At 44.5% G+C, this 26922-nt stretch overlaps 1 protein-coding gene across 1 annotated transcript; it reads right to left on the bottom strand.

Annotated features, from left to right (window-relative positions):
* On the bottom strand, positions 1 to 25237 carry LOC307054878 (tripartite motif-containing protein 54-like; the record flags this gene model as incomplete). The annotated part of the gene is made up of 6 exons (XM_079706743.1): positions 1 to 315; positions 4259 to 4498; positions 6167 to 6787; positions 19301 to 19471; positions 21890 to 22048; positions 25064 to 25237. The coding sequence occupies 6 exons, from the start codon at positions 25235 to 25237 to the stop codon at positions 1 to 3; spliced, it is 1680 nt and encodes a 559-aa protein (XP_079562869.1).
* Positions 25238 to 26922: the final 1685 nt, after the last annotated feature.

Raw genomic sequence — 26922 nt, 5'->3', positions numbered from 1 at the left:
TCAGGCCCGCGGAGGAGGCCGCTGCCTGCCGCCGCCGCTGCCCTCCGCGGAGATGGCCCGGCCCTCGCACCCGCCGCCACCCGAGACCCGCACACGAGGACCCGGATGGAGGCGCGGGTTGGCGGGCCGCGGCGGCTTGAGGGAAGGCAGCGCGGGCGGCGGGAGGCGGACGCAGGGGCGGGCTCGAGAGCAGCGCGCGAACTCATTGGCGGGGCCTTTTGACTGACGTTTGCATCTCCCTTTTGCCTCGGCCGAGCAGGGCTGGCCGGGACCCCACTGGAGGGCGACAGCTGGGCCCGCCCCGCGCTCGGCGGCCTTCGGAGGAGGGGCGGGTGGGGCACGCCCACCTTGCCTGCTCCCTGTCTCTTATTGGACGACTGGGAGAGTGGCGGTGCGGAGTCCTGCCCTCTGCTTGTGATGGACTGGCGCCGTCACGTGGCCGCCGAAATCGCGCCCGGCTGCTGTGCGCTGCGCTCTGGTTTTGGGAACGTGTACCTCTTGCCCCAGAAAGCACGGTCCCCTCAGCCGCCCCCTGAGGTCTTAGTCCCGCCCGGTTTGCCTCAGTTTACCCAGCTGTAGGTGAAAGAGTAGTGTCAGCCGGCTGCCCCAGGTTTTGAAGATACTTGTCTTTTCAAAGCAATCCGTAATTTTCCTACTTTAATATTAACCTAAAACATCGTTCCTCCATGCTTATTATGACTTTCCCAAACTAGGACCCGGGAAAGCACTGGTTGGGTACCCTTTCAGGTCTCCTTATGGATGGGAGCCCCACCACCTAGGCCTCACTGTTTGTCATAACTCGCTGTTACTTTGTGCACAAGATTTTAAAAACAAAAAGACAAAACAAAAAACGCTTTCTCATGGATAACAGAACTGTTTTTAACAGCACGTACAGTTTACCTGGTGCGTTTACATTTATGATCTCAGGTGGCACTATCCTACACTCGTATTAATACATGCAATCAATGCCAAAGGAGTTAATTGGAGAGTTTATTTTGTGGGCTGAAGTGAACAAGAAACTAGAGGAGGGAAAAGTTAAGCTTGGGCCTGAAAGATTAGCATGATTTAGGACTTCTGGAAGGAAGATGTAGTTAGAAAGGAGAGCGCAGGCCCACTGGGCTGCCTGGAGTTGTGCTGTAGAGGAGTGGGATCCTCAACCATCTCTGTCCACAGTACCTCGCACAGTAGAAGGGTGGTAGTCTGGGAATGTAAAAAATTCTGTTAAATTGAACCAGTACAATGATGTAGGCCGAGGTGGGAGGAAAGGGCAGCAAGGAGACCAGTTAGAATGTTGTTCAGTATTTGAGTTGAGAGGTGCTATGGGCTTCTACCACACAACAGAGCCCCTATAGCACTATGAACTTTTCTCACATTTTCTTCACATATTCACCTGAAAGTTCTTAATAAGTTTGAAAAAGTATATGTGAAATATATTACCCTCTACTTTCCAATTCGTGCTTCATATTCTACCCTTGAAGGCCAACCAAACGACCCTGAAGTCTATAAAGAAAAAGATTAATAGATTTGACCGAATAAGTGAAAACCCAATTTAAAAAAAAAAAACTTTAAAGTTAAAAGACAAATGACAAATTGGAAAAACAATTTTGTAAAATACACAACAAACAAAACATTAGCTGGAATGTCTAGTGGTCAAGAGCAAGGACCTGAAACCAGGCTGCTCAGTTTGAACCCCAGTTCTGCCTCTTTCCAACTACACAGCTACACATCCCACAGATCGCTTATTCTCTCTGTGCCTCAGGTTCTCATCTGTAAAATGGGGATGAAAACAGCATGTACCTTATAGAATTGTTGTAAGGATTAAATGAGTAAATATTGCAAGTTCTTAGAACAGTGCTTGGTAATAAAAGCACTTATATAAGTGTTTGCTAATATGTAATCCTTACTATATAAAGTGGATTTTTTTTCAGATCAATAGTTAAAGAGTGAATGGCCCCTTTAAAAAGATAAAAAGTGAATGGCCCATTAAAATATAAACGAAAGGGCTTCCCTGGTGGCGCAGTGGTTGAGAGTCCGCCTGCCGATGCAGGGGACACGGGTTCGTGCCTCGGTCCGGGAAGATCCCACATGCCACGGAGCGGCTGGGCCCGTGAGCCATGGCCGCTGAGCCTGCGCGTCCGGAGCCTGTGCTCCGCAACGGGTGAGGCCACAGCAGTGAGAGGCCCGCGTACCGCAAAAAAAAAAAAAAAAAAAAAAAAAGTATATATATATATATATATATATAAACGAAAGATATAAACTGTCAGCTCACAAAAGCAAAAAAATGGCCAATAGATGAGAAAAGGTGTTCACCCTCATTAGCAATCAAATAAATAAAAATCACAGCAATCTCCCGGGTCATCATAGGTCATCACTTAAACATGCCATGAAAAACTATGATGGTGATATAGACCTAAATTTATCAGTATAGGAAGATTATCAGGGTTATACTGTTAAGAGAGAAATAAAGTTACAAAACAACGTGTATGACATGACCCCATAAATCTTAAACAACGGTTAGCTCTGGAATTACTCATGACCTTTATTGTCTTTACACACTTCTTAGCAGTAACTGTGTATTGCTTTCATAATCAGGAAAAAAAATAAGTGTAAAAGTTATCCAGAGAGGTTAGCTGTTCCCTAGTATCCACTGTCTCTTTTTTCTGTAGTAAACAGAAACCAGGTTTTTAGGTGACAGCAGAAGTAGAGTGCCCTAGTATGTAACCACGTGACTAAGTGCTGGCTGTTGATATGTGAGCAGGAACATGGGCGAGGTTTCTGGGTTCTGCCCTCCAAGGGAGGGGCTTGCTATTTCTCTCCCCCTTTATGATTTCCAGCTGCCTGGGTAGAATGGAGTGTTGTGGAAAACCACATGGAGAGAATCCTGGTCCCCTGCTGGCAACATAGGGTGCTCTCCACTGAAGCCTGAACTTGAAAGAGATGTGACTTATTTAAGCCCCTAAAATTTGGGGAAACTTCCATAGGAAGCTAGCTTGACCAAGTGGGCATGTTCATGCAGTGTGCTCTCATTCTGCTTGTGGATTCTTAGGAGATGGAGGGCACATATTGTGGAAAAAACATACCGCTTTTGGAATAGGGCAAACATGGGTGAAAGTCCCAGCTCCTGTGTCCCAGGGGGACACCCTTGGACAGAGACAACGTGTTCAATTAAATCATAGTAGGGTGTGGTTTGGAACTGCTGAGTAATAAACAGAACCCGGCTGTCTTTACAATCATTATTTGAAAAGGTGGCAAGAGCTGCATTTGAATCCTCACTCGGGACCAAGAGGACGACCTTGCTGGCAATGCAGACCAGCCCACAGTAATCCTTAGGTTCAAGTTCGAGCTTGTCCCCATACTTCACCCCACCCCCAGCCTGGCCTCAACCTCCCTTTCCACTCCCCATGCTTGTGGGAGTTCAGTGCCCACCGCTGTTCAGGCCACTTGGAATGCTCATCCCCATCTTCGCTTGGCCAGTTCTGGTCATTCAGATAGCCCTTACACCTGGCCTGCTCAGACAGACCACCCAGTCTAACTCCCCACCATCACTATTTCACCACTCTATGTTTATAACACCTTCAGCATTTTAGCACTCTCTGAACCCACCTTGCTTGTTTTCTTGTTCTCCCTCCAAGAGAGCAAGAACCTGTCTGATAGTCACAGCTGTGTCCCCATCTCTAGAACAGGGCCCTATGCACATTGTAGGTGCTCTAATATCTCTTGAAGTGTAGAATTGAAAGTAAAGAGAATAGGGCAGTTCACAGTGGAGGCTGAGCTCAGAGAATAAGAACTCCTGAAGCAGGAGTCCAGGTAGTGAGGGCCTCGACCAGCAGACAGTGTGAAAAGCAGAGGGAGCACAGCCGGCTGGGCCAGGAAGAGGAGGAGGTTAGAGACCTGAGAAGGCCCACAGACTTCCTTGGCTGGGGTTCCCGAAGTAGCCAAGCCCCAAAGGACCAGAGGCCCAGTGTCCTTGAGGCCCCAGGACAGAACCCTCCCTCCACCTTTGTTTACCTGCAACAAAAACTACCCAAGCAAAGCAAATACACTCCTGCAACTCCCTCTGACCCCGCCCTCCATCACTGCCCCCCCGCCAGATGAGACTGGGGCTCTTTGTGCAGCTGCTCCCTCCGGCCCCTCACTCAGCATGCTGGGTCCAGATAATCAATTTGCCTTTTGGTCTCCCTGCTTTACACAGCAGACACCCTTATCTTTAATCTTCCCCTTAATCCTGGGGCCCTGCCTCAGTGCACCCACGTTTTACCTCGGAGCACGAGGAGCGCGATGATCTTGGAGGTTGATGTCTGGCCAGTGCCTCCCCAGATCTCACCCATTCTGACTGCCCGTGAATCCAGGGGCCTCCTGCTTTCCTGTGTAAGTGCCAGGAAGTGCTGCTGCCTAAGGAGTCACAGCAGAAGGAGGGAGGCCCCAGGTTTGGCAAACACCCCAGCACCCCTGTTATTACATTGTCCACCTCGGCCAGAGCTTGCAAACTGGTGATGGCCTGGGGGTCACATCTGGTTCACAGAAGTGCTTTGTGATGCCCATGCAATGTTTTAAATCTATTTTTAATTAGCTGAGAGCATTCAAAAGTATCAAGGCATTTAACATTAAAAAGTCTGGATTTCTTGCTTTTCTTAAAAAAACTGGAACACTCAGCTTACATTCCAACAGGACAATGTTTTCTTTATGCCCAGCATGGGCTCTGCTATTTGTCACAGCCCCCACCTTCCCCCCACCTCTCGTCCTCTTCAATTTTATTACAAGCCTGGCTCCCATGGTCATCTGTGTTTGTGTGCTCACTGCCTCTGCTCTGGGGCACTGTTCCTGCCCCACTTGGACCATGGGATTTTGCTCTAGGCCATGCAGAGTCCTTTCCTTGAGGATGTCTTAAACTGGCACTGGGAGAAGAGAACCCTAGTCCAGCCCCCAAGCTGTGATGACAGGGAGAAGAGGGTCATTCTACAGGAAAGAAGCAAAGCAAGCATTGAGAAGCAGAGACAAAGCGGGGCCGGGGCGGGGGTTGGGGGGTGCCGGGGGCGGCAGGGTCCTGACAGCAACTGAGTCTAGGTCCTATCATCCCTGAGGCTACTCCACCCTTTCCCCAGTGCACAGTCATGACTAACAGTGAAGTAGAAGGAAGGAGAATGGGCTTGAGAATGATACATTTCTGCCCGCTGCGATTTTGGACAAATCGCTGATACCCTTCTCAGTTTCTTCAGCTGTATAACGGGGACTCTACAGCTTACCTCCTAAGGTGGAGTGGGTTCCAACAATGTCATTTATGTGAAGCATTAAACGCAAAGTTTGTGCATAACAGGTGCTACTAAGGATTCCATAAACAGTGGATTTTATGGTGGATGTTTACCAAAAACTGGTCGGCTAGAATTGAGTGAGCTCCTTCCTGAAGAATGGTAGCAGTGTTCTTTAAGGAGATATATCTAGATCAGTACTGCCTTCAGAGACTCTGGGGTAGGTTGGAAGAAGCTAGGCCTCCACCAGGAGGAGTTTGATTTGCATTATGATCCACCCTCTCAATGACTGTGTCATCTTGGGCTCTTAAATTCTCTGACCCTGAGGTTCCTCCTGTAAAATGGAGGTGATAACTCTCGTCTCTTTCAGTTATTCTGAGAATGGAATTAACTCATTAACATAACAATGCCTAGTAGTGTTTGTATCCTAAGCACTCAACACATTGTAGTTATTGTGATGGGAAAGGAACAAAAGCCACAGTCCAGAGCTAGCCATAGGTTTCACTTCTGGGGAATCATTGCTATTGCGCTTTCTACTATCTGAGGCTCAACTGAGCTAAAAGTGCACCGTAAGTCATCAGAGCACAAAGCTGTCTGTTCAGTTGTGCCAAGAGCTCACCTCCTGCACCACCCACCCTGACAGCCAAGCCAGCAGCCCCCAGGATTCAAAGCCTCCTACATGAGCTTCAAGCAACTAGCTTTTAAAGCAGGTTTCCATTAAAAAAATAAAGAAAAGAAAAAGCTTTGGATGATCAATTAGCAACACAAGACCCCAAATTAAGAGAAACCACCATGTAGAATCTTTTTGTTTTTTCAAGAAGCAAAAGCTAGCAACCTTCGCGTTACAGCCAAAAGGATAAAAGTTGCTGACATTTTGAGACCAAAATACTACGTTATACAGTTGATTCCCTAGACCCAACCTCACTTCCCTGTGCCAAGGACATGCTAGTGGAAGAAGGAGAGGAAGAATGAGATGGGTTCCCAGGAAGCTTTGCCTCTTCATTTGGTTTTGGCACTGAGCCCGACGCTGCCTTGCACAAAATATCCTCAAGCACTTGTTGGGACAGACGGCCCTGCGTGGCACAGCCTGCCTGCCAGACCTCTCGGAGCCCAGCTGCGCTGGCCAGCACTTGGTCAGTCTCAGGGGGGACAAAGGCAGTGATGTCTATTCCTCTAATGAGTTCTTGAAAATAGTGCCTGATGGAAAAAGTGTCCTTGATGGGGATCTGGGGGGACATGCTGCCCTCCATGAGTCTCACCATCTCCCTCTTGAGCCTTTTATGCTCGTGGAGAAATTGTACTGCATTAGCATGATGCTGCAGGAGCGTCTTCATCTGCTGATAAAGCTGTTGGGGGGCTTCAAGTTCCCGGGCAACCAGCTGTAACTTCTCCAACTTGGACGAGTGCTCGCTCTCCAGCTGCCTTTTCAAGGTGGCAATCCGGCATTTGATGCCCCTGAGCAGGCTGTCTCCAATGGTGGCGATCATGGCCAGCGCGTCCGCGGCACTGGTGGAGAGCTCCCAGATGAGCTTCTTCATGTCCTGTGGAGGCAGCGTGAACATTTCTTAGGAAAGACTCCCAGAGTCCAGGCCTGGGCACCTGGTTCATGGCATTGCCTCCTCTCCTCCCTGAACCAGGAACTCCTTAGGGGTGGTGGACACTTCTGGCTGCCTGCCCAGTACCAACTTTTCAACTCTTTCCTACCAAAGAACGCTGATTCTTCCAGCCAGCAATGTGTGGGCAGCTAAAAATACTTACTCATTTCCTGCTTCCCTTGCAGTTAGGGGTGACCAGGTGTGCAACAGAAGCAGAAGTCTGAGTTGTTGGGTGCAGCTTCTGGGAAAGCTGCCTGAAAGTGGGAAGATGCCTCTGAGACAAGGCTTGACCCTTCCCCTTTCTCCTGATGGGACCCGGGGTCAATGCCTACATGGAGCAGGCTCCTCATGACCTTGAGCTGACAACAGCACACACTGCAGGGCTGAGAGAAGAGGGCGGAGCATCATGGGGTCACCAAGCTTGTGGCCTCGACTCCCTACCTGTGGGCATTTCATTTAGTAAAAATAAAACAGAACCCCTCATTTTTTAAAGAGCCATTGCTCATGAGTTTCTATTACAATCAAATGTAGACCCTTACTAAAAGAATACCCAAATGGAAGGAGTTACCTGAATAATTTTTAGGGGAATGAAATCACAAACCCACCCATTGTGATATTGTTAGAAAAAGTCAAGATCTCTCACTCTGGACTCTCCATGACCTACAGTGCCCTTTCCCTGTCCGACAGGCCTGTCCTCATCCTGTCAACCTCAGCTCTGCATCACCTTTGTGATCAGGTCTTCCCTCAGGGGAGGAACAAAGTGTTGGGGAAAGCACTCAGATGGTGAGGTCAGGCCAACCCTAGGTGTAATTTTGGCTCTTACAGCTGAATAGTTCTGTACCTTAGATCCCATATCTTGTGAAAAGGGGACCATGGGTGCTGAAGAGAACTAAATGAGATGATGGATATATAGTGCCTAGCACCTGACCAGCACGCAGTAGGCACTTAACAAATTGATCTTCCATAGAAAGGAGAGGTTCTTCCATTCTATATGCTTCTACAGGTCTCATATATGTCACCATGGTTCACAATAGCACAATACAAAAACATTCTAACATTACGAGAGAACTTTGAGATAATGTGACTCTCCGCCAGCTGAAGATTCATCCTGAATCACCGTTCCCAAAACCATGTTTTTAAATTGCCAGTTTAGCTGGTAAATAGATTTGCCCGCCATCCTTCATCATCATGAGTTGCCTGCCTAGTATATGTTTAGGTGTGTTGTTTGACACATTAGACTAGTCTCAAGGGCAACAAAAACAGACATAATAAATATACAATGGAATCTCATGGTACTGACAAGTGCTCTGAGGAAAGATAAGGAAGATAGAGCAGGATCAGGGGTAGGGCAGAGGGCTGAGGGAGGAGGTGGCTCTCGATTTTGGGTGGTTGGGAAGACATCTTGGAGATGTCTGAACTCTGGATGATGGTCAAGCATTGGTCACATCGGAGGGAGAGATTTTTCCAGCCAGAAGGGCCATGAGGACGAAGCTTGAGATGGAAACAAGGATGTCTGAGGAGCAGTCAGGAGCCTGGCTCAGTGTGGGATCAAGGAGGGCGGAGAGGCAGGTGGGGCCAGGCAATGGATTTATTCACAGTATAATGCACCCCTCACCAGCTGGGGATTTTGAACAAAAGAATGCATGATCTAAAATATTGGAGGATGATTCTGGCTACTAGTGGGGACAGAGTGGGCATGAGGAGCCCATGTGAGAACCACTAGAGAGTCCAGGCCAATGGTGATGAGAATGGGCAGGAGAGATGGGAGAGGTAGGCAAATTGGGGAGGTGGAATGGATTGTAAGTGTGGGCCTGGAGCTCAGGGCAGACATCTGGGCTGGAGAAAAAACTCTGAGAGAGGTGGAAAAACATTGAGCAGGAGTTAGTGGCAGAACTTGGGACAGCCAGGAAAGGCTGGGGTCCCAGAGGTCAAGTGACCATTTCAATTTACTCCAATCAAGAAAGTGTTACTGGCCATGGAAACAAATGTTTTCTGAGATGTTGGCTCAGACAAGAGAGAAAGAAATGAATAAAGAGCAGGCCAATGATCTCATTTGTATCCTTCACCCACTTGGGTCTTTTAAAATTTTAAATATTTCTTTGTATTTCCTTTGAGTTTTGAACATTAGTTTGGTTGTTCTTTAGCTTCCAAGAAACTTTATACTTCCAGAACATACAGGGAATATTAAAATGCTACAAACTGTGGATTGTTTTACACTTGTGAAATGATCTATTTTCTGATAGATAAATGGAAAATTGTGTATTTTCTGTTAAGTATTTTAGGCTTTATTTAGAGAGCAGAGCCACAAATACTAAACAAATAAATCAATAACAGATTTCAACACCTTATTCAGTAGGTTGAATGAGTCATTTGAATTTTTGTCTTTATATAAAGGAATAGGTGATGCAGTAAAATTATTTTTTGTAAAGGGACAGCGAGTCCCACAAAGTTCACAAAAGAACAAGTTTGCTTAACTCTGAATATCATTTAAAATACACTTGGATTCTCCAATCCATGGTGAGGTGGCTTTCTCAAGTGAACATAGGAATGAGATCAGGAGGGTGTCCTGTAGCAGAGCCTTCCCACTCAGCATCTACCATGGGGGTATCTCACAAAACTATTTGTGTTCGTTCTTCACCACCATTGAACTTCAGTGTAACTCAATCCTTTTCCTTTGACAGAACCTGGATACTAATGATTGACAAATCTACTGGTCAAACCAAAGCATTTGTGAGCAGCAGGGGCATACATTCATTGCACAGAGCCTCTGTCCTGCTCACCATTTGACACCTGTTGTCTAGCATCCAAATGGCACCCGAAAGAATGAAAGAATGAGAAAAGTGTATGCTTTCTTTACTGATACTGCCAGATGCTTACTAACTTTCAATAAACCCAACTTTTCAAAATATCCTTTAAGTTCTTAAAACAGCTTTATTAAACATAATTGACATGGGAAAAGTATACAATTTGATAACTTTCAAGATAGTGAACTTATCCATCCCCCCCACAAGTTTCCTTGGGTCCCTTTGTAATTTCCTCCCTCACGACCGTCCTTGACCTCCCCTACCCAAGCAATCACTGACCTTCTTTCTGTAAATGTATATTAGTTTGCATTTTTCTAGAATCTTATATAAATGGAATCATACTCTTTTGGGGGGAGAGGGTTTAGTTTCTTTAACACAGCAATTTTCAGATTCTTTCATGGATTATTGTATGTATCAATGTGTTCATCCTTTCATCTGGACATTTGGGCTGTTTCCAGTTGTTGTCTATTACAACTGTAACTGCTATGAACATGTGTGTACAAGTTTTTGTATGCATATATATTTTCTTTTCTCTTGGGATTTGAAACCTAGGTGGAGTGAATGGATCATTTATTTAACCTTTTAAAAAATTACTAAACAGTTCTCCAAACTGTTTGTACCATTTACATTCTCAGCAGCAGTGTATGAGAGTTCTAGTTCCTCCACATCCTCACCTACACTTGACATGGTCTAACATTTCTAATAGGTGTGTAGTGGTATCTCATTGTGGTTTTCCTTTGTATTTCCCTAATGACTAGTGGTGCTCAGAATCTTTTCATGTGCTGTTTGCCATCTGTATAGCTCATCTGCGAAGAGTCTGTGCAAATACTTTGCCTATTTTTATTGAGTTGTTTTCTTACTGTTGAGTTTTGAGAATTCTTTATTCTTTATCTTTTATCAGATATGTATTTACAAAGATTCTTTTTCTCCTATGTTTTCTTCTACAGACTGTATAGTTTTAGGTGTTATATATAGGTCTACTATCTATGTAGGGTTAATTTTTGCACATGTTGTGAGGGATGGATGCAGTTTACTTTCTTTTTCTTTTCCTTCCTTCCTTTTTGCCTTTTGTTGTTGTTGTTGCCGCATATGGATTTTCAATTGTTCCAGCACCATTTGTTGAAGAGGCTATTCTTTCTCCACTGCATTGCCTTTGCAGCTTTGTCAAAAGTCAGGTATCTATGTGTACGGGTTTATTTCTGTTCCACTGTTTCATTTGTCTATCTTTATGCCAATGCCATGCTCCTTTGATTAATAAAGAGTTAGAACAATTCTTGAATTCAGGTAGTGTTCACTTTGTTTTCAAACCCTAACCCTAACCCTTCCCTTTCCACGTGAGCTTTAGGATCACCTAGTCAATTAAAAAAAAAAAAAAAAAAAACAGCCTGCTGGGATGTTAATTGTGATTGCAATAAATCTATAGAAATACTTGGGGAGAACTGACATCTCAACTATGACAAGTCTTCCCATGCATGAATAGTATATATTTCTCCATTTATTTAGATCCTCTTAATTTCTCTAAGCAATATTTAATAGTTGTCCAGGTACAGATATCGCACATCTCTGGTAAGATTTAGATATCCACAAAGCATTTTATATCTCTGATGCAATTGTAAGTGATATTTAAATTTTAAAAATTGTCAGTGGTTTGTTGCTAATATTTAGGAAAAACAATTGATTTTTGTATATTGATCTCATATCTTGCAACATTGCTAAACTCATTTATTAGTTCTGATAGCTTGTAAAGCTCATCAGAATTTTTATAGAGAAAGTGATGTTATCTATGAATAAACACAGTTTTGTTCTTCCTTTCCTATCTGGATGCTTTTATATTAGTTTCTCTTGCCTAATTGTACTGGTTAGAACCTCCATGATCTGCTCTGTTAAATAGCAGTGATGAGAACGACATTTCTCGGTGTTCCTGATCTTGGAGGGAAAACATTCAGTGTTTCAGGATTAAGCATGATGTTGGTTGTAGGTTTTCATAGATGCCTTTTATTATGTTCTAGTCTGTGGTATAATGGGAAATATATGGTCTTTGTCCCTGGTTCCTGGTACAGAGCTCCTAAAGCTCTTGGAATTTCCTGAGTGATAGGAGCAGCTCTTATAATTCACAATAAACCCCTTTCAAACATATCTGAGATTATGCTAGTTAGGTGACTCTTGGTGGGTCCCTAGATAGTTTCAGGATGGGGCCTAGTTGCCAGAGAGACTAAACCTTGATTAGAGGTTTGGAAATTTCAGCCCCATCCTCAACCTCTGGGGAGAGGAGAGGGACTGGAGATTGAGTTCAATCGTCAATGGCCAATGATTTGATCAATCATGCCCTAAATAATGGAACCTCAATTTAAAAAAAAACCAGCCAACTAACCAACCAACCAACCAAACAAACAACCTTTAAAAAAGGTTCAGGGAACTTCCAGATTGGTAAACACATTGATATGCTGGGAGGATGGGGCACCCAGAGATGTCATGGAAGCTACCCCTCTAACCACCCCCCAGCCCTTACCTTGTCCTGTGCATCTTTTCCATTTGGCTATTCCTGAGTTGTATGCTTATAATAAAGAGGTGGACATAGTAAGTGTTTTCCTCAGGTCTTTGGGTCATTCTAGTGAATTATCAAACCTGAGGAGGGGGTTTTAGGAGCCCCCCAGTTTATAACCAGTGAGTCAGAAGTACACGTGGCAACTTCAGACTTCTGACTGGTGTCTGAAGTGGGACAGCCCTTAACCTGCAGGGTCTGCACTAACTAGAGATAGTGTCAGAATTAAATTAAGTTTTTGGACACCCAGTGAGTGTCTGAGAACCAGATAATCTGAGATATTACTAGATTGGTGAGTTTTATAAAATTGATGTTAATTTTTTTTCAAAATTTTTTTCTCTGTCTATTGAGATCATATGATTTTTCATTTTTCTTCTGTTATTATAGTAAATTATATTGACTTTTTTGAATGTTAAACCAACTGTGTATTCTGGGAATAAGTCCCTTTTTGTTATGATGTATTAGTCTTTTCATATATTTTTGGATTTGATTTGCAAAATTTTAAAAAGATTCTTGTATCAATGTTCATAAGGGATATTGTAATTTTCTTTGCCTGGTTTTGGTTTCAGGGTAATCCTGGTCCTATAGAATGAGTTGGGACAAATTCCCATTTCTTCAGTTTTCTGGAAGTTTGTGTATATTTGGTATTGCTTCCTTAAATGTTTGGTAAAATTCATCAATGGACCTATTCAGGCTTAGAGTTTTTAATGTAGGAAAGTTTTTAACTAGAAATTTAACTTCTTTAATAGAAAATGGCTATTCTTGTAACTTATTTCTTCTGGGAGAACTTTGATAGTTTGTGTCTTTCACAATTTAATCTAAGTTGTCAAATTTAATGGCATACACTTTTTCACAATAGTCCCTTACTATCTGTTGGAGCCACTCCTCAGAAACAGAAAGACTGATGATGATACCACACAAACCAAGAGGTGATGAAAAGGGGCTATTACTTACATAATGAGGCTTTCTGGAGGAGAGCAGGGCAGCTTCCAACCAGGTCTGAAAATAGCTTGAGAGAGCAAGGAACGCAGATTAGATTGGCTTGGAGTTTTTATGGTGGTTATGAGGTGCTGAAGGTTCCCACAGCGAGGCTTGGCTTACGTGGTTTAAACTCCCGCAGGTGCCAAAGAAGGCAGCACCTAGGCTTGCTTATCAGCTTTTCCGGATGTGGAACAGAAGGCAAGGAAGGAAATGGAGACTTAAAAGCTGCGAGCAGTCAAACATCAAACATGGAGTCTGACTCTTTATTATATTATCTTTTAAATATCTATAGCATTTGTAGTGACGTTACCTCTCTCATTCCTGGTTTTGGTAAATTGTGTTCTCTCTCTCTCTCTCCTCTCCCCACTTCCCTTTCTCCCTTTTTCCCTCTCTCCCTCTCTCTCCCTCTCTCTCTCTCTCTCTTTCCTTGAGAAGTCTGGCTAGAAGTTTAATTCAAATGATCTTCTCAAAGAACTAGTTTTTAGTTTTATTGATTTTTCTGTATTGTTTTTTTGTTTTCTATCTCATTATTTTCTGCTTTTGTCTTTATTATTTCCTTTATTCTGCTTACTTGGGTTACTTTGCTCTTATTTTTTGCACTTTTTTAAGGTGGAAGGTGAGGTCATTAATTTCAAATCTTTATTCTTTTCTAATTAAAATTTCCCACTGAGTGCTGCTTTAGTGGCACCCCATAATTCTGATATGTTTTGTTTTCATTTTCATCCAGTGCAAAATACCTTCTAATTTCCCTTTTTGTTTCTTCTTTGATCTATGAGTTATTTAGAATATGCTTTTTAGTTTCCAAATAATTGGAGAGTTTCCAAAAATCTTTATGTTATTGATTTCTAATTTAATTCCACTGTGGTCAGAATCCATACTTTGTATGATTTGAATCCTTTTTTTTAAACTTATTTATTTTTCTGGGCATGCTGCATGGTTTGAGGGATCTTAGTTTCTCAATCAGGGCTTGAACCCATGCCCCCTGCAATGAAAGCACGGAGTCCTAACCACTGGACAAACAGGGAAGTCCCTGAATCCTTTTAAATTTATTGAGACTTGTTTTATGGTCTAGCTTGGTGAGCTGTGTGCACTTGAGAATGTGTTCTGCTATCATTGGGTAGAATGTTCCATAAATGTCAGTCAGGTCTGATTAATAATGTTCAAGACTACTATTTATTGCTGAATTCCTGCCTACTTGTTCTATCAATTATTGAGAGAATGGTATTGAAAATTACAGATTTGTCTATTTCTCCTGGTAGTTCTATCAGTTTTTGCTTTATATGTTTTGAAGCCTCCTTATTAGATGAATAAACATTTCAGACTGTTATTATTCTCTTGATTAACTGATCCCTTTATCAAAATGAAATGAACTTCTTTCCCGTTGGTAATACTATTGGAGTGAAGTCTTCTTTGCCTGATGTTAACAGAGCCACTCTAGCTTCGTTTGATTCATGCTAGCATGACATGTCTCTTTCCATTCTTTTACTTTTAACCTATTTGTGTCTTTGTACTTAAAGTGTATTTATCATAGGCAGCATAGAGTTGGGTCTTGATTTTGTTTCATTCTGACAAAAGCCTTCTTAATTGGAGTGTTTAGACCATTTTCATTTAATGTGATTATTGATATGACTAGAGTTGAGTTTTATCATCTTGCTATTTATTTATATTTGCCCAAGCTTCTTTTTGTTCCCTTCCTCCTCTTTTTCTGCCTTCTTTAAGATTGTGTATATTTTATAATTACATTTTATCTCTGTTGCTAGCTTATTAACTGTAACTATTATTTTAGTGGTTGTTTGAAGGCTTATAGCACACATCTTTAACTTATCACAGTCTAACTTCAAGTAATGTTATGCCACTTCACATATAGTATAAAACCCTTATAATAGGGGCTTCCCTGGTGGCACAGTGGTTAAGCATCCGCCTGCCAGTGCAGGGGACACGGGTTTGAGCCCTGCTCCAGATAGATCCCACATGCTGCAGAGTAACTAATCCCGTGCGCCACAACTACTGAGCCTGTGCTCTAGAGCCCACAAGCCACAACTACTGAAGCCTGCGTGCCTACAGCCTGTGCTCTGCAACACGAGAAGCCACCGCAATGAGAAGCCCACGCACCACAATGAAGTGTGGCCCCCGCTCGCCACAACTAGAGAAAGCCGGCACACAGCAACAAAGACCAAACACAGCCAAAAATAAATAAATAAAATAAATAAATTTTTAAAAAAAACCTTATAATACTGTACTTCCATTTTGCCTCTCATAGGCTTCATGGTATTATTGTCATGTATTTTACTTTTATATGTTGTAAACCTCACAATATATTATTATTTTAAAAGCAGTGAGTTATCTTTTGAAAGATTTAAATAATATGAAAACAATCTTACATAGTTACGTTTTTCATTACCATTTCTGGTGCTCTTTATTCTTTTGTGTAGATCCAGATTTTCCTTCTGCCTGAAGGACTTCCTTTAACATTTCTTATAGTGCGAGTCTGCTGGTTATGAATTCTTTCAGCTTTGTATGTCTGAAACAGTTTGTATTTTGCCTTCATTTTTGAAGATATTTTCACTAGATACAGAATTCTAGGTTGACTGCTTTAAAATTCATATTTTTAAAATAAATAAATAAATTTATTTATTTATTTATTTATTTTTGGCTGTGCTGGGTCTTCATTTCTGTGCGAGGGCTTTCTCTAGTTGCGGCGAGTGGGGGCCACTCTTCATCGCGGTGCGTGGGCCTCTCACTATCGCAGCCTCTCTTGTTGCGGAGCACAGGCTCCAGATGCGCAGGCTCAGTAGCTGTGGCTCACGGGCCCAGTTGCTCCGCGGCATGTGGGATCTTCCCAGACCAGGGCTCAAACCTGTGTCCCCTGCATTGGCAGGCAGATTCTCAACCACTGCGCCACCAGGGAAGCCCCTAAATTCATATTTTAAAGATTTTTCTCCACTGTCTCCCTGCATGTATTGTTTCCAGCAAGAAATCAGATGTCATCTTTATTTTTGTTCTTCTGTATGTAACATGCCTTTTTTTTCCGCTCTGGCTGCTTAACATACACTCTTTACCACTGGTTTCAGCAATTTGACTATGATGTGCTTTGGTATAGTTTTAGTCATGTTTATTGTGCTTGGTGTTTGTCAAATTTCTTGGATGTGGGTTTATAATATTCATCAAGTTTGGATAATTTTTGGCCATTTTTTTTTTTTTTTTTTTTGTGGTACTTGGGCCTCTCACTGTTATGGCCTCTCCCATTGCGGAGCACAGGCTCTGAACGCGCAGGCTCAGCAGCCATGGCTCACGGGCCCAGCCGCTCCGCGGCATGTGGGATCTTCCCGGACTGGGGCACAAACCCGTGTCCCCTGCATCGGCAGGCGGACTCTCAACCACTGTGCCACCAGGGAAGCCCTGGCCATTATTTTTTAAAATACTTTTCCTGCCCCTTCCTCACTCTGTCATTTCCTTCAGGGACTCCAATTACCCATATATTGGGACACTTGAAGTTGTTCCATAGCTAACTAATTCTTTTTTTTTTTTTTTTTTTTGGCCTTGCCATGTGGCTTGCATGATCTTAGTTCCCTGACCAAGGATTGAACCTGGCCTTGGCAGTGAAAACACTGAGTTCTAACCACTGGACTGCCAGGGAATTCCCCACAGCTAACTAATTCTGTTTTTTAAAAATTCTCATTCCTATCTGTGTTTCATTTTGAGTAGTTACTTTTCCTTTTCTTTAAATAAATTTATTTCTTTTAGGCTGCACTGGGTCTTCGTTGCTGCACATGGGCTTTCTCTAGTTGTGGCGAACAGGGGCTACTCTTCGTTGTGGTGCACAGGCTTCTCACTGTGGTGGCTTCTCTTGTTGCAGAGCACAGGCTCTAGGCAAGTGGGCTTCGGTAGTTGTGGTGCGTGGGCTGAGTAGTTGTGCCTCATAGGCTCTAGAGCACAGGCTCAGTAGTTGTGGTGCACAGGCTTAGTTGCTCTGCTGCATGTGGGATCTTCCCTGACCAGGGCTCGAACCTGTGTCCCCTGCATTGGCAGGCGGATTCTCAACCACTGCACCACCAGGGAAACCCTTGAGTAGTTTCTATTGCTATGTCTTCAAGTTCACAAAGCTTTTCTTCTCAGTGTCTAACCTGCTATTAATCCCTCCAGTATATTTTTTATGACATTGTAGTTTTCATCTCTAGAAATTCAATTTGAATCTTTTTTTATATCTTCCATGTCTCTAACTTTTTGAAATATGGAATACAATTGTGCTAATTTTTAATACATATTTGTCTGCTAATTCTAACATCTGTCTCAGTTTTGGTTTGATTTTGATTGATTTATTATTGTTTTCATTATGGGTCCTATTTTCCTGCGTCTTTGCCTGCCTGGTGATCTTTGGATGCCAGAATTGTGAATTTTACCTTGTTTGATGTTGGATTTTTTTTATTCCTATGAATCTTAATATTTGTTTTGAAGTACTGTTCAGTTACTTGGAAAGAATGATCTTTTAGTGCTTGCTTTCATTATTTGTTTGGTGAGTCTGGAGCAGTGCCCAGTCTGGGACTAAGACTTCTTGAGTTCTCATCCCACTGCCTCATGATTTATGAGATTTTCCAGTCTCATTCGTGGGAACAGGCATTGTTCTGATCCTGGTTAAGCTCCAGGCACTGTTCCCTCAGTCCTTTCCTATGGCTCCTTCCCTGGCCTGAGGTAATGTCCTCACAGACAACTGCTGACCTATTCAAGTCTGTTGAATACTCACAGGGGACTCTTAACCCAGATCTCTGGATTCTCTCTCTCTGTGCAGTCCTGTCTTCTGTAGACTCTGTCATGTGCACTTGAAATGCCTTGACCTCCCCAGAGTCTCAGCTCCATCTCCTGAACTCAAGAAATCTGCCAGGCTTTGCTTCAGTTCCCTCCTTTCTGTCCCTCAGACTTGAAACTCTCTCAAGGCAATAAGCTGGGGCAATTGTAGAGCTAACCTTGTTTATATCCTGTCTCTCAGAGATGAGTATCTTTTATTGCCTGAGGTCCAGTGTCTTAAAAACTGTTGTTTCATATATTTTTGTCTTATTTTTCCAGAAGGGAGGGTAAATTCAGACTTTGTTACTCTACCTTGGACAAATAAGGAAATAATAAATGAAATTTTAGCAAATGTTTGGTATTTAGAAGAAGATCTACAAAAGTCAGTTGTGGTAGACACAGATATTCTGCCCAGATCCCCCCTTTCCAGAGAGGACTTGCTGCCTGCCAAGGTATGACCAGCCGCCAGCTGTCAGATCCTTCGGGGTTGCTGTGCCCTTCCCACAGCAGCCCACATTTGGTGGCTGAGCAAGAAGACCTATAATAGCCTGGCCATTTCAGCCCAATGTGGGGTACACTGATGGGCAAATCTGGCTCCAGATTCCTCACTGGATCAGGAGCTGCTTGTCAGTCCTGTGGTGTAGTTTGCCTTCCCTTCTGTTTCATCTATTTCTTCCTCCTTCCTCTTACAGATGTCAATCTTGGATATCTTTTACCCCAAACTGTGTCTCAGCTTCTGCTTCCAGAGAACATAACCTGTGATACCAACTGTTAGGTGGCTAGTGTGGCCCAGAGATCAGTCCCTAAGGGTCTCTGCCCTGGCCATTCTGCAGATGCTCCTTCTCTACAAGAGCTGAAATCTTACCACTAGAACTAGAATTTGTTTCTGAAAGACTATCTAGTCTTGGGTGTGTGTGTGTGTGTGTGTGTGTGTGTGTGTGTGTGTGTGACTTAAAAATTTTTGTTCTCTTGAAAAATGTATCCAGAGATTAATTTCTAAAACCTATATTTTGTGGGGAAAAAGTCATGAAATAAGGAAAACAAGCCATAGAAGCTAGGATACATCTTACTTAGTCATCTTAAAAGAGGGTGAAATAACCATTAAATTATCATCTTGGAGGCCCTTAAAGCAATCAGAATTCAACCATTTCTCAAGGTGCACATTTCAAAACTTGACACACGTTTCAGGACACACTTAAGGAAAGTCAGTCTCTAGAGAATTTCCCCTTCATATTTAAACACCCCCTTTGTCCGTCTAGTGCCCTCAAGAGAACAGCAACTGTTTGAACTGAAACCAAGCATTGCCCTGCTGTTTACTTGGAGAAAGGACACGAGCCATATGAGCCATACCTGCACTGCCTGTGCTGCGCTCTCAGATTTCTGCAGTACCAGCTGAATATCCTTAGTAAAGCTCACTTTCCTCTCTGCATAGGCATCAGAAATCTTGGCTACTGGGTGAGACTCGTGGTCCCCAAAGAGCTTGCATATTCCACATATTGGTTCTTCATCACTTAGGCACATCTGATTGACAGAAGAAAAGTCTGTCATAAGATGGTACTTATTTCCCTTCTTGTTCCAGCCCGACACACTCAGGACCTGCCATACCTCAGGCTGGTGACATTCTGAATGTATTCTTAAGAAGGTATCAAGAGTCAGTTACACAGGAGGCCCTGGCACCTGGAGGAGAGAGATGAGGGTAGTACTAGGATGCTTGAATTGTAATTTAGTAAGCACATACCGCATCTGGTATTACACGGACTCCTCACAATGATCTTTTGACTTGGATAGTATTGCGTACATTTTATACCCGAGAAAGCTGAGAAGGCTCCAAGTTGTTAGGTGACTTGCCCAAGGACACACTACTAGGAAAGGAGAGCACTGGGATTAGAAGATGAGGGCTTTCTGGGAATTCCCTGGCAGTCTAGTGGTTAGGACTCAGCACTTTCACTGCTGGAGCCCGGACTTGATCCCTGCTCAGGGAACTAAGATCCTGCAAGCCGCGTGGCACACCCCCCCACACCAAAAAAAAAGATGAGGGCTTTCTGACTCCAGGAGCAAAGCCTTTTCCACCTGGCCAAGCCACTGCCTTGTGAGGATTAAATACCATGATGCATGTAACATGCTGCCCAGCATGTGGGATCTTAGTTCCTTGACCAGGGATAGAACCCGTGCCCCCTGCAGTCGAAGCGTGGAGTCCTAACCACTGGACCGCCAGTGAATTCCCCAAACTGGGCCTATTTAGATGAAAGGGATTGAGGAGGACCCTCACTGCCCTGCTGGCCCCTTTGCCTCTTCACTCAGCTAAAGGGCGCCTTGGAATGAAAACTCTTTCTTGGAATTTTGGAAGAGGAGGTAACTGCTGAGGATGAGACAGAACCATTGAGAATTTGTGATAAGTGGAACAGATTTTTAAAGCCAGAGTCCAACAGGAATACCAAATCACATCCTATTCTCTTGAGTCCTCTTAGTGGCTTGAGCTAGCCTGCTCCAAGCATGCCTCTTATGTCCTTGCAGGAGGAGGGGCGGCTAGAAGGAAGAGAGCAGGGTCTGGTGGAGCTTGGAACAGCCCAGTAGATTGGCTGAGGGTGAAGACTTGCAGAGAAACCCTACCCTGTGAGGACAGATCCTTGATATTCTGCACTGAAGTGCTGGGGGCCCCTGGAGCTACGAAGCCCTCTTTTGGAGCCACATCTATGCTTTAGGATTTGGCTGCAGAGCTTCAAGCTAGAGCCAGTTTATGAAGACTCGGGGATACTTTTGACCTTCTCCAAGGAAATCACCGATTTAGTTCATCCCTGACCGTTACCAAAGCAACCTAAACCTGGTGGTTGGTGCTACACAGTCTGTGAAACATGGAAACTCTGCCTCATCCTACCCGTCCAGGTTTGTTGGGAGAATCAAATGGGCTCGAGGTTGTGAAAGGGCTTTGTCGACAGTGAAGAATGAAAACTGAAGTGGTGTTATATCTGATTCATATCTGAGTTATATCTGACATGGGGATCATCCTAAAGTCAGTACCAAAGGGGAAGATTACATGTGTCAAATTACCCATGAAAATCGCTTAGCTAGGGAATATGGAATTAGAGTACAGTACACATGGTTTTGTATAAATCACACTGTAGACGTGTGTATAAATGTACAATGTGTACAGCATAATACAGAGCACAATAAAGAGTTCATATGACGTATTGTATGAAAAACTCATGCTGAAGGTTAAACATCGGAATCATACTCAGCTCTCCAAATAGACATGTGTAACCAACAGGAGGAATGGCAGAATCACTGGTCCCATCTTACCCCACCCTCTCTCTCTGGGGTAATCAAAGGTAGCTAAAGTCTCATAAATCTAAATATAATGCAACTTCGTTGTAACTATTTGAGCCTATCTGTGGTCCCTTAAATCTTGCCATGGGTTGCATGGCTGAACAACACACACACCCCCAAACCTGGACTCCAGTACTAAGAATGAAGTATGAAGTCAGCGTTGGTATGTGCATTTATTTGGAAAGTAATCCTCTACTATACTCCTGAGCAAATATCCAATTTCAACCATAAGGTTGCCGAGTAATCTGGAAGATTGGGTAGCTAGGCAAGAATAAAATAAAACTAAAAGTGTAATTTTTTAAAAATTTATTTATTTTAATTTATTTATTTTTGGTTGTATTGGGTCTTCGTTTCTGTGCGAGGACTTTCTCTAGTTCTGGTGAGCGGGGGCCACTCTTCATCACGGTGCGCGGGCCTCTCACTGTCGTGGCCTCTCTTCTTGCGGAGCACAGGCTCCAGACACGCAGGCTCAGTAGTTGTGGCTCACGGGCCCAGTTGCCCCGTGGCATGTGGGATCTTCCCGGACTGGGGCACGAACCCGTGTCCCCTTCATTGGCAGGCAGATTCTCAACCACTGCGCCACCAGGGAAGCCCCCTAAAGGTGTAATTGAATACCAGATTCACACTTTCTCCATGCTTTTCACATGTCTGAGCAAGCTGATTTTGTTCCTTGGTGTGAAACATCTCAAGTTCTTCCTTAAACTTCTCCAGTATGTTTTCAGCCAGGATGTTCCTCTGCAATCCATTTGTTCCCCTCCCCCTCAGATAAATGACCTAAAACACAGAGCTGGCATGAGCTTGTGGCAAATTCCCATCATCAGCTGTGACATCATCATGGGGAAGGATGAGACACCTCCCTTCCTGCACATAAACAGCAGCGAGTGGCAAGAGAGAACAGGCCACTGGCCTGAGCGAGCGCTGACCGGTCTTTCAGAAGGAAATGACTGTGAAGACTCCTCGCCCCTGCAGAATAACTCTTCCTGCTCCAAAGCCCTCTCACCTGGGCTAGTATGTGCACCATCGGCAGAGACAGTCGCCACAAACTCCATCAGATGAAACAGGAACCTGCCTTCTTTCACCCCGTGAGTCTTGGTTAGTACCTGCTCTGTCTCCTGGAGAAGCCCAGCCCAGTGGGAAAACAGACCCTCACAGAGGACTGTGTTGTTGGATGTACAGGGGAGCACAAAGAAGGCAGGACTAAGTCTCCCTGGGGGTGATGGAGGAGAGCAGGACTGGAGTCTCAAGAAGATGCCTAAATTAGGCATTGAAGACCAAAGTGTATTAAACATGTATTTTATTTACTGTGTTCTGATGTTCTGGCACCTGGATCCTGGGATGGCCCCTCCCATTGGCTAGCCAATTCTTAGAGACAGTAAAGGATCCACCTGGGAGCATGCCTTTCACATGCAAACCAATAAATCTGGGGTCCACACCCAACCACCTCCTTTATATTTGCTATTCCCCTACCCCCCTGCCCTAATCATCCAGGGCTGGGTACTAGACATCTAGGGGCAGCCCTACCTGTCCCAGAGGCCACTGAAATTATTCAAACTGGCCAATCCTAAGCCTTCTCACTCTACTTCACCCGTTCCTTCCTGCAGAAACCACAACAAAGGTCTTTCTTGTCCACATTTCCCCCATCTCCCTGTTTCCTGACCCACCCGGATTTCCACATGTGGCCACCTGTGATGTGGCATGGCCCCTCTTGGGATCTATGAGTTACGAACTATTTTTCAATGGCAGTCGTCCCCTGATCTGTTGGTCTCATCATACCTGAATAATTATAAAACCTACATTTAAAAACACAAGGAAAAAAGACAAGGCCATATGCCACCCTGAGTTAACATAGCAGTCCACCCATCTGGCAACAACCTTAAATTCCATTTGTTTAATAAACTTTTATTAAGCACCTACCATGCTGGGAATGTGATAGTGAACAGGACAGACACACCTGGCCCTACCCTCAGGGGTTTATATGCTAGAGAGGGGAATAGATGCCAAACAACCAATATGCTAGCTCCGTCCGCTGATTTCCAACCAGGCAATTTAAATACTTCTTGGACCCAGTTGTCTTTTCTGCACAATCCAAGCTCAACAAAAGCCGCCAGCACACTTCCTGTGCTCTTTGCAATTCTCTCAGAGTTTGAGGGTCTCGTGTCTGCACCTGGAGTGGGGGAAGCTGGAGAGCATCCTCACCCACAGAGTGGGTGGTCAGAGGGTTCTGCTGTCTCTAGTCGCTGGGACAAGAAGCAGAGGTTTAAGTGTGTTACTTAAAAATCACACTCTAGACACTAAAGGTAGTGATGAAGCCCCCTGGGGGTGGGGGAGGAGCTGTGGTCTAAATACTCAGCCATCAGAGGAAATGAACGCCAGTAGTGGCCACAACTGATGGTAAAGAAACAAGCTGAATTAGCACAGTATTTTGAGGTATGAAGGTAACCATGGGAAGAACCATCTAGAAAAAGTTAGAAGAGGCTGCTTCTGGGGAGTGGGACTGGAGTGGGCAGAGAGTGTGGCTTTTCATTATTAACACTTTTCTAGGGTTTGCCCTCTTAACCTTGTCTGTATGTTATTTTGATATGATTTTTAAATAAATGTACAAATAAGTGAAAATTTCAGGTTGAAAAACATAAATAGATCTAAGCATCTGCTGCTTTTGAACTGCTGTCCCCCAACCCTACACACACACACACACACACACACACACACACACACACACACACACAGCCTCCTCATTGGCACCCCCGCCTCCATATTCAGTTGGTTACCATTGGAGAGCCAGCACCTGTCTCTCCAATCGGCCCACCCTCTGTTCCTACTGACAGAGATTCCTATATAAGTTCCCTCTTCCTGAAATCTATTTGTTTTATATTTTCTTCCTTCCTTCCTCCCTTCCTTCCTTCCTTCCACAAATACCCAAAGGACCTGGAGAAACACCAGTCACAGTTCTTATGTCCCAGGTGGGGAGAGAGACTTTACACAAGTCATTGTACAAAAAGTTTCCATGAGAGTACGTAATGTAGACAATGGTGCACTTTCACCGCCAATGCTGTATGACCCTTTCCAGGTTAGACATTTCTCCCGGCCCCCATTGCTTACAGGACAGAATGCAAAGCCTTTTGCATGACTTGTAAGACCTACTTCAATATGTCCTAACCTGCCCTCCTGGTGGATGCCCTAAATGCCCTGATATCTCCCACAATCCCACACTGAAGGCTTCTTATCTACTAAGCAGCTCTAAACATCTCGGCTGCAGGCCCCTTTCTTGGCCCTTGGCATCTGCTATCCTCTCTTTGTCTGCCCTGCTCTGTAGACTCTCCCCAGCTGTCACCTCCTCTGCAGCCTTTTGTGTCTCCACTGTGGGACCTCTCACTGTACACAGGGCCACTGGCTCCTGCAAGGATGCTCCTCACTCATCTCTGCATCCCTGGGGTCCTGGCACAGTGACAAGGACCCTGGCAGGTGCTGATAAATGTCCCCCTACCCCAGCACATACCGAATAAGTGAAAACTGGCATATTTTATCTCTTGGTGGTTCTGTTAGAACCTTCTCTCTAACATTAAACCACAATGCATGTCTTCCTGTAGCTCCTGCCCTGGGTCCCACCATGTCTTCTAAGCCTGCTCCCTGCCCACCCCCTGATAACCCACCAGAAATGTGAGTTCTGGCCAGCCAGTCTTCATTCTGCAGGCCAAATATCCCTAGTTCTGTTATGGAATAGATCCAAGAAGTGATGACCAGAAAGAAGTCTGCTATCTCAGTAGCAGAAGGGCCCCAAACCTCTCTTACTTTCCTACACACTGGGCAGCAGAACTGTCCGTTGCCATGGGTGCAGTTCTGGCACATCAAGGTCAGCTCCAGGCACTGTTTGCAGAAGTTGCGGGAGCAGGTGAAGAGCAGCACCGGGGGTGTAAACGGCTCCATGCACACGGGACAGGACAGCACTGCGCCCAGCGCCTCCATGGCGTGTGCAGCCGCCTGCCTCTCCCAGGCCGTCCGCCCCCACCCGGCTTCTAGAACAGGTGTGGAATGCAGCCATGTGAGACAAGTCACAGTAGACACTGTCAGGCTTTCCTCAGAGGATGGAAGAAGCAAGGGAAGCTCCACAGACACCTGGGGCACCAGGACGTGTTTGTGTGGAGGTGGCAAACCATGCCTGCCAGCCAAATCCAGCCCACAGCTATTTTTTGGTACAACTTACAAGCCACAAATGTTTTTTCACATTTTAAGGTGTTGTAAAAAACAAAGAACAAACAAATCAAAAAAAAAAAGCAAGAATATATAATAGAGGCCACATTAGGCCTACAACGTCTAAAACATTTACTTTCTTTCCTTACGGAAAGGGTTGGCTGACCCTGTCTAATTTAGAGGATAAATATAACTGGAATCCAGTCCACCTCAAATGCATACTCAACCTCAGGAGTCGGTGGGACTGAGTGAGGAGCGGGGGGCCTGCCTCCAGCCCACAGTCTACGAGCTGGGTGACCATAGGCCAGTGACTGCTGTCCTCTCTCCTATTCCTTCTTCCACAGTATGTTGAACTGGGTCATCTCTCATCCCTACCAGCTCTGTAACTCTGCGCATGTAGTCTCTGGCTTTCCTAACCTCCACCCCCTCTCACAAAGGGGACAATTGTACAGGTCTTACCTGGTCCATGGGTTCTTCAGAAGATGAACTAGTCTTAAAAAGAAGCATTGATTGGGCACTAGGCTGGGCCAGGCAGTTGTCACATTATCTGTCATTTAATCACCACAACTGGAAGAGGTTCAAGTCATTAGCTTTCACCTGCATCAGGGAATCTGAAGCCTGGAGAAGTAGAATAACCTGCCCGAGCCTTCAGTTCATGAGGGTGGCCGAGCTGGTAATGCACCCGTACTCTTCCTTTGCTTCTGATGGGCTGTTGCCTCACAAATGAGGTCCTCCTGCAGCTGTGAAGGTTCCCGGTGAAATGTACAGTTTCCTTACACTCCTAGATGTGCTTATGAGACCTTGGAACGCAGGGAGAAAGGAGTGAAAACCCACCTCATGTGCTCTCAGCCTCCATTAGACAAACACAGATTGAGCATTGAACATGTTTGAGACACATGATGGGTCATGTGGGGGCTTAAGATGCTCATTATTCATGACAGTGACAGCCACTCTGCAGGCTCATTAGGGCTGGTGCTCAGCACATACCACCCTGTTTACTTATCACATCACTCCTGTGTAATTGACTCTAATTCACGAACACAGACAAGGCAAATCCCTGCTCTCAGAGAGCTGTCAGTCCAAAGGAGACGGAAGCTACAGAAGGAGAGGTGTGGATGCCCTGGCTGGCCCACCAGCCATTCCTTCTCTGGCTGTCTTCAGGACAGTGGCCAGAAATACCAACTTTGTCTCATCAAAAGGTCTGACATTGGGCGGTGGTCATGTCAGAGGCTTTTGGCCAATGAGACTTGTACTGAAGTCTGCGGAGAGGATTTGGGGGGAAATTTCTTGCTTCCCTGATGAAAGAGATTGATGCGGATTTCAGCACACTTCCCTTCATCTTCCTGCCTTGTATGAAGATGTAAAACTTGGAGTTGCAGCAGCTACTTTGCAACCATGAGGATCACAGATATGGAGCCCAACATCAGTGAACAACTGCAATGATGCCAGTACTCACGTTC

The sequence above is a fragment of the Hyperoodon ampullatus genome, assembly GCF_949752795.1.
Source record: "Hyperoodon ampullatus genome assembly, chromosome: 6".
In the NCBI taxonomy this organism is placed as follows: Eukaryota; Metazoa; Chordata; class Mammalia; order Artiodactyla; family Ziphiidae; genus Hyperoodon; species Hyperoodon ampullatus.
Note: the sequence above shows the minus strand (reverse complement) of the source record. Positions and strands in the feature narration are given on the sequence as shown.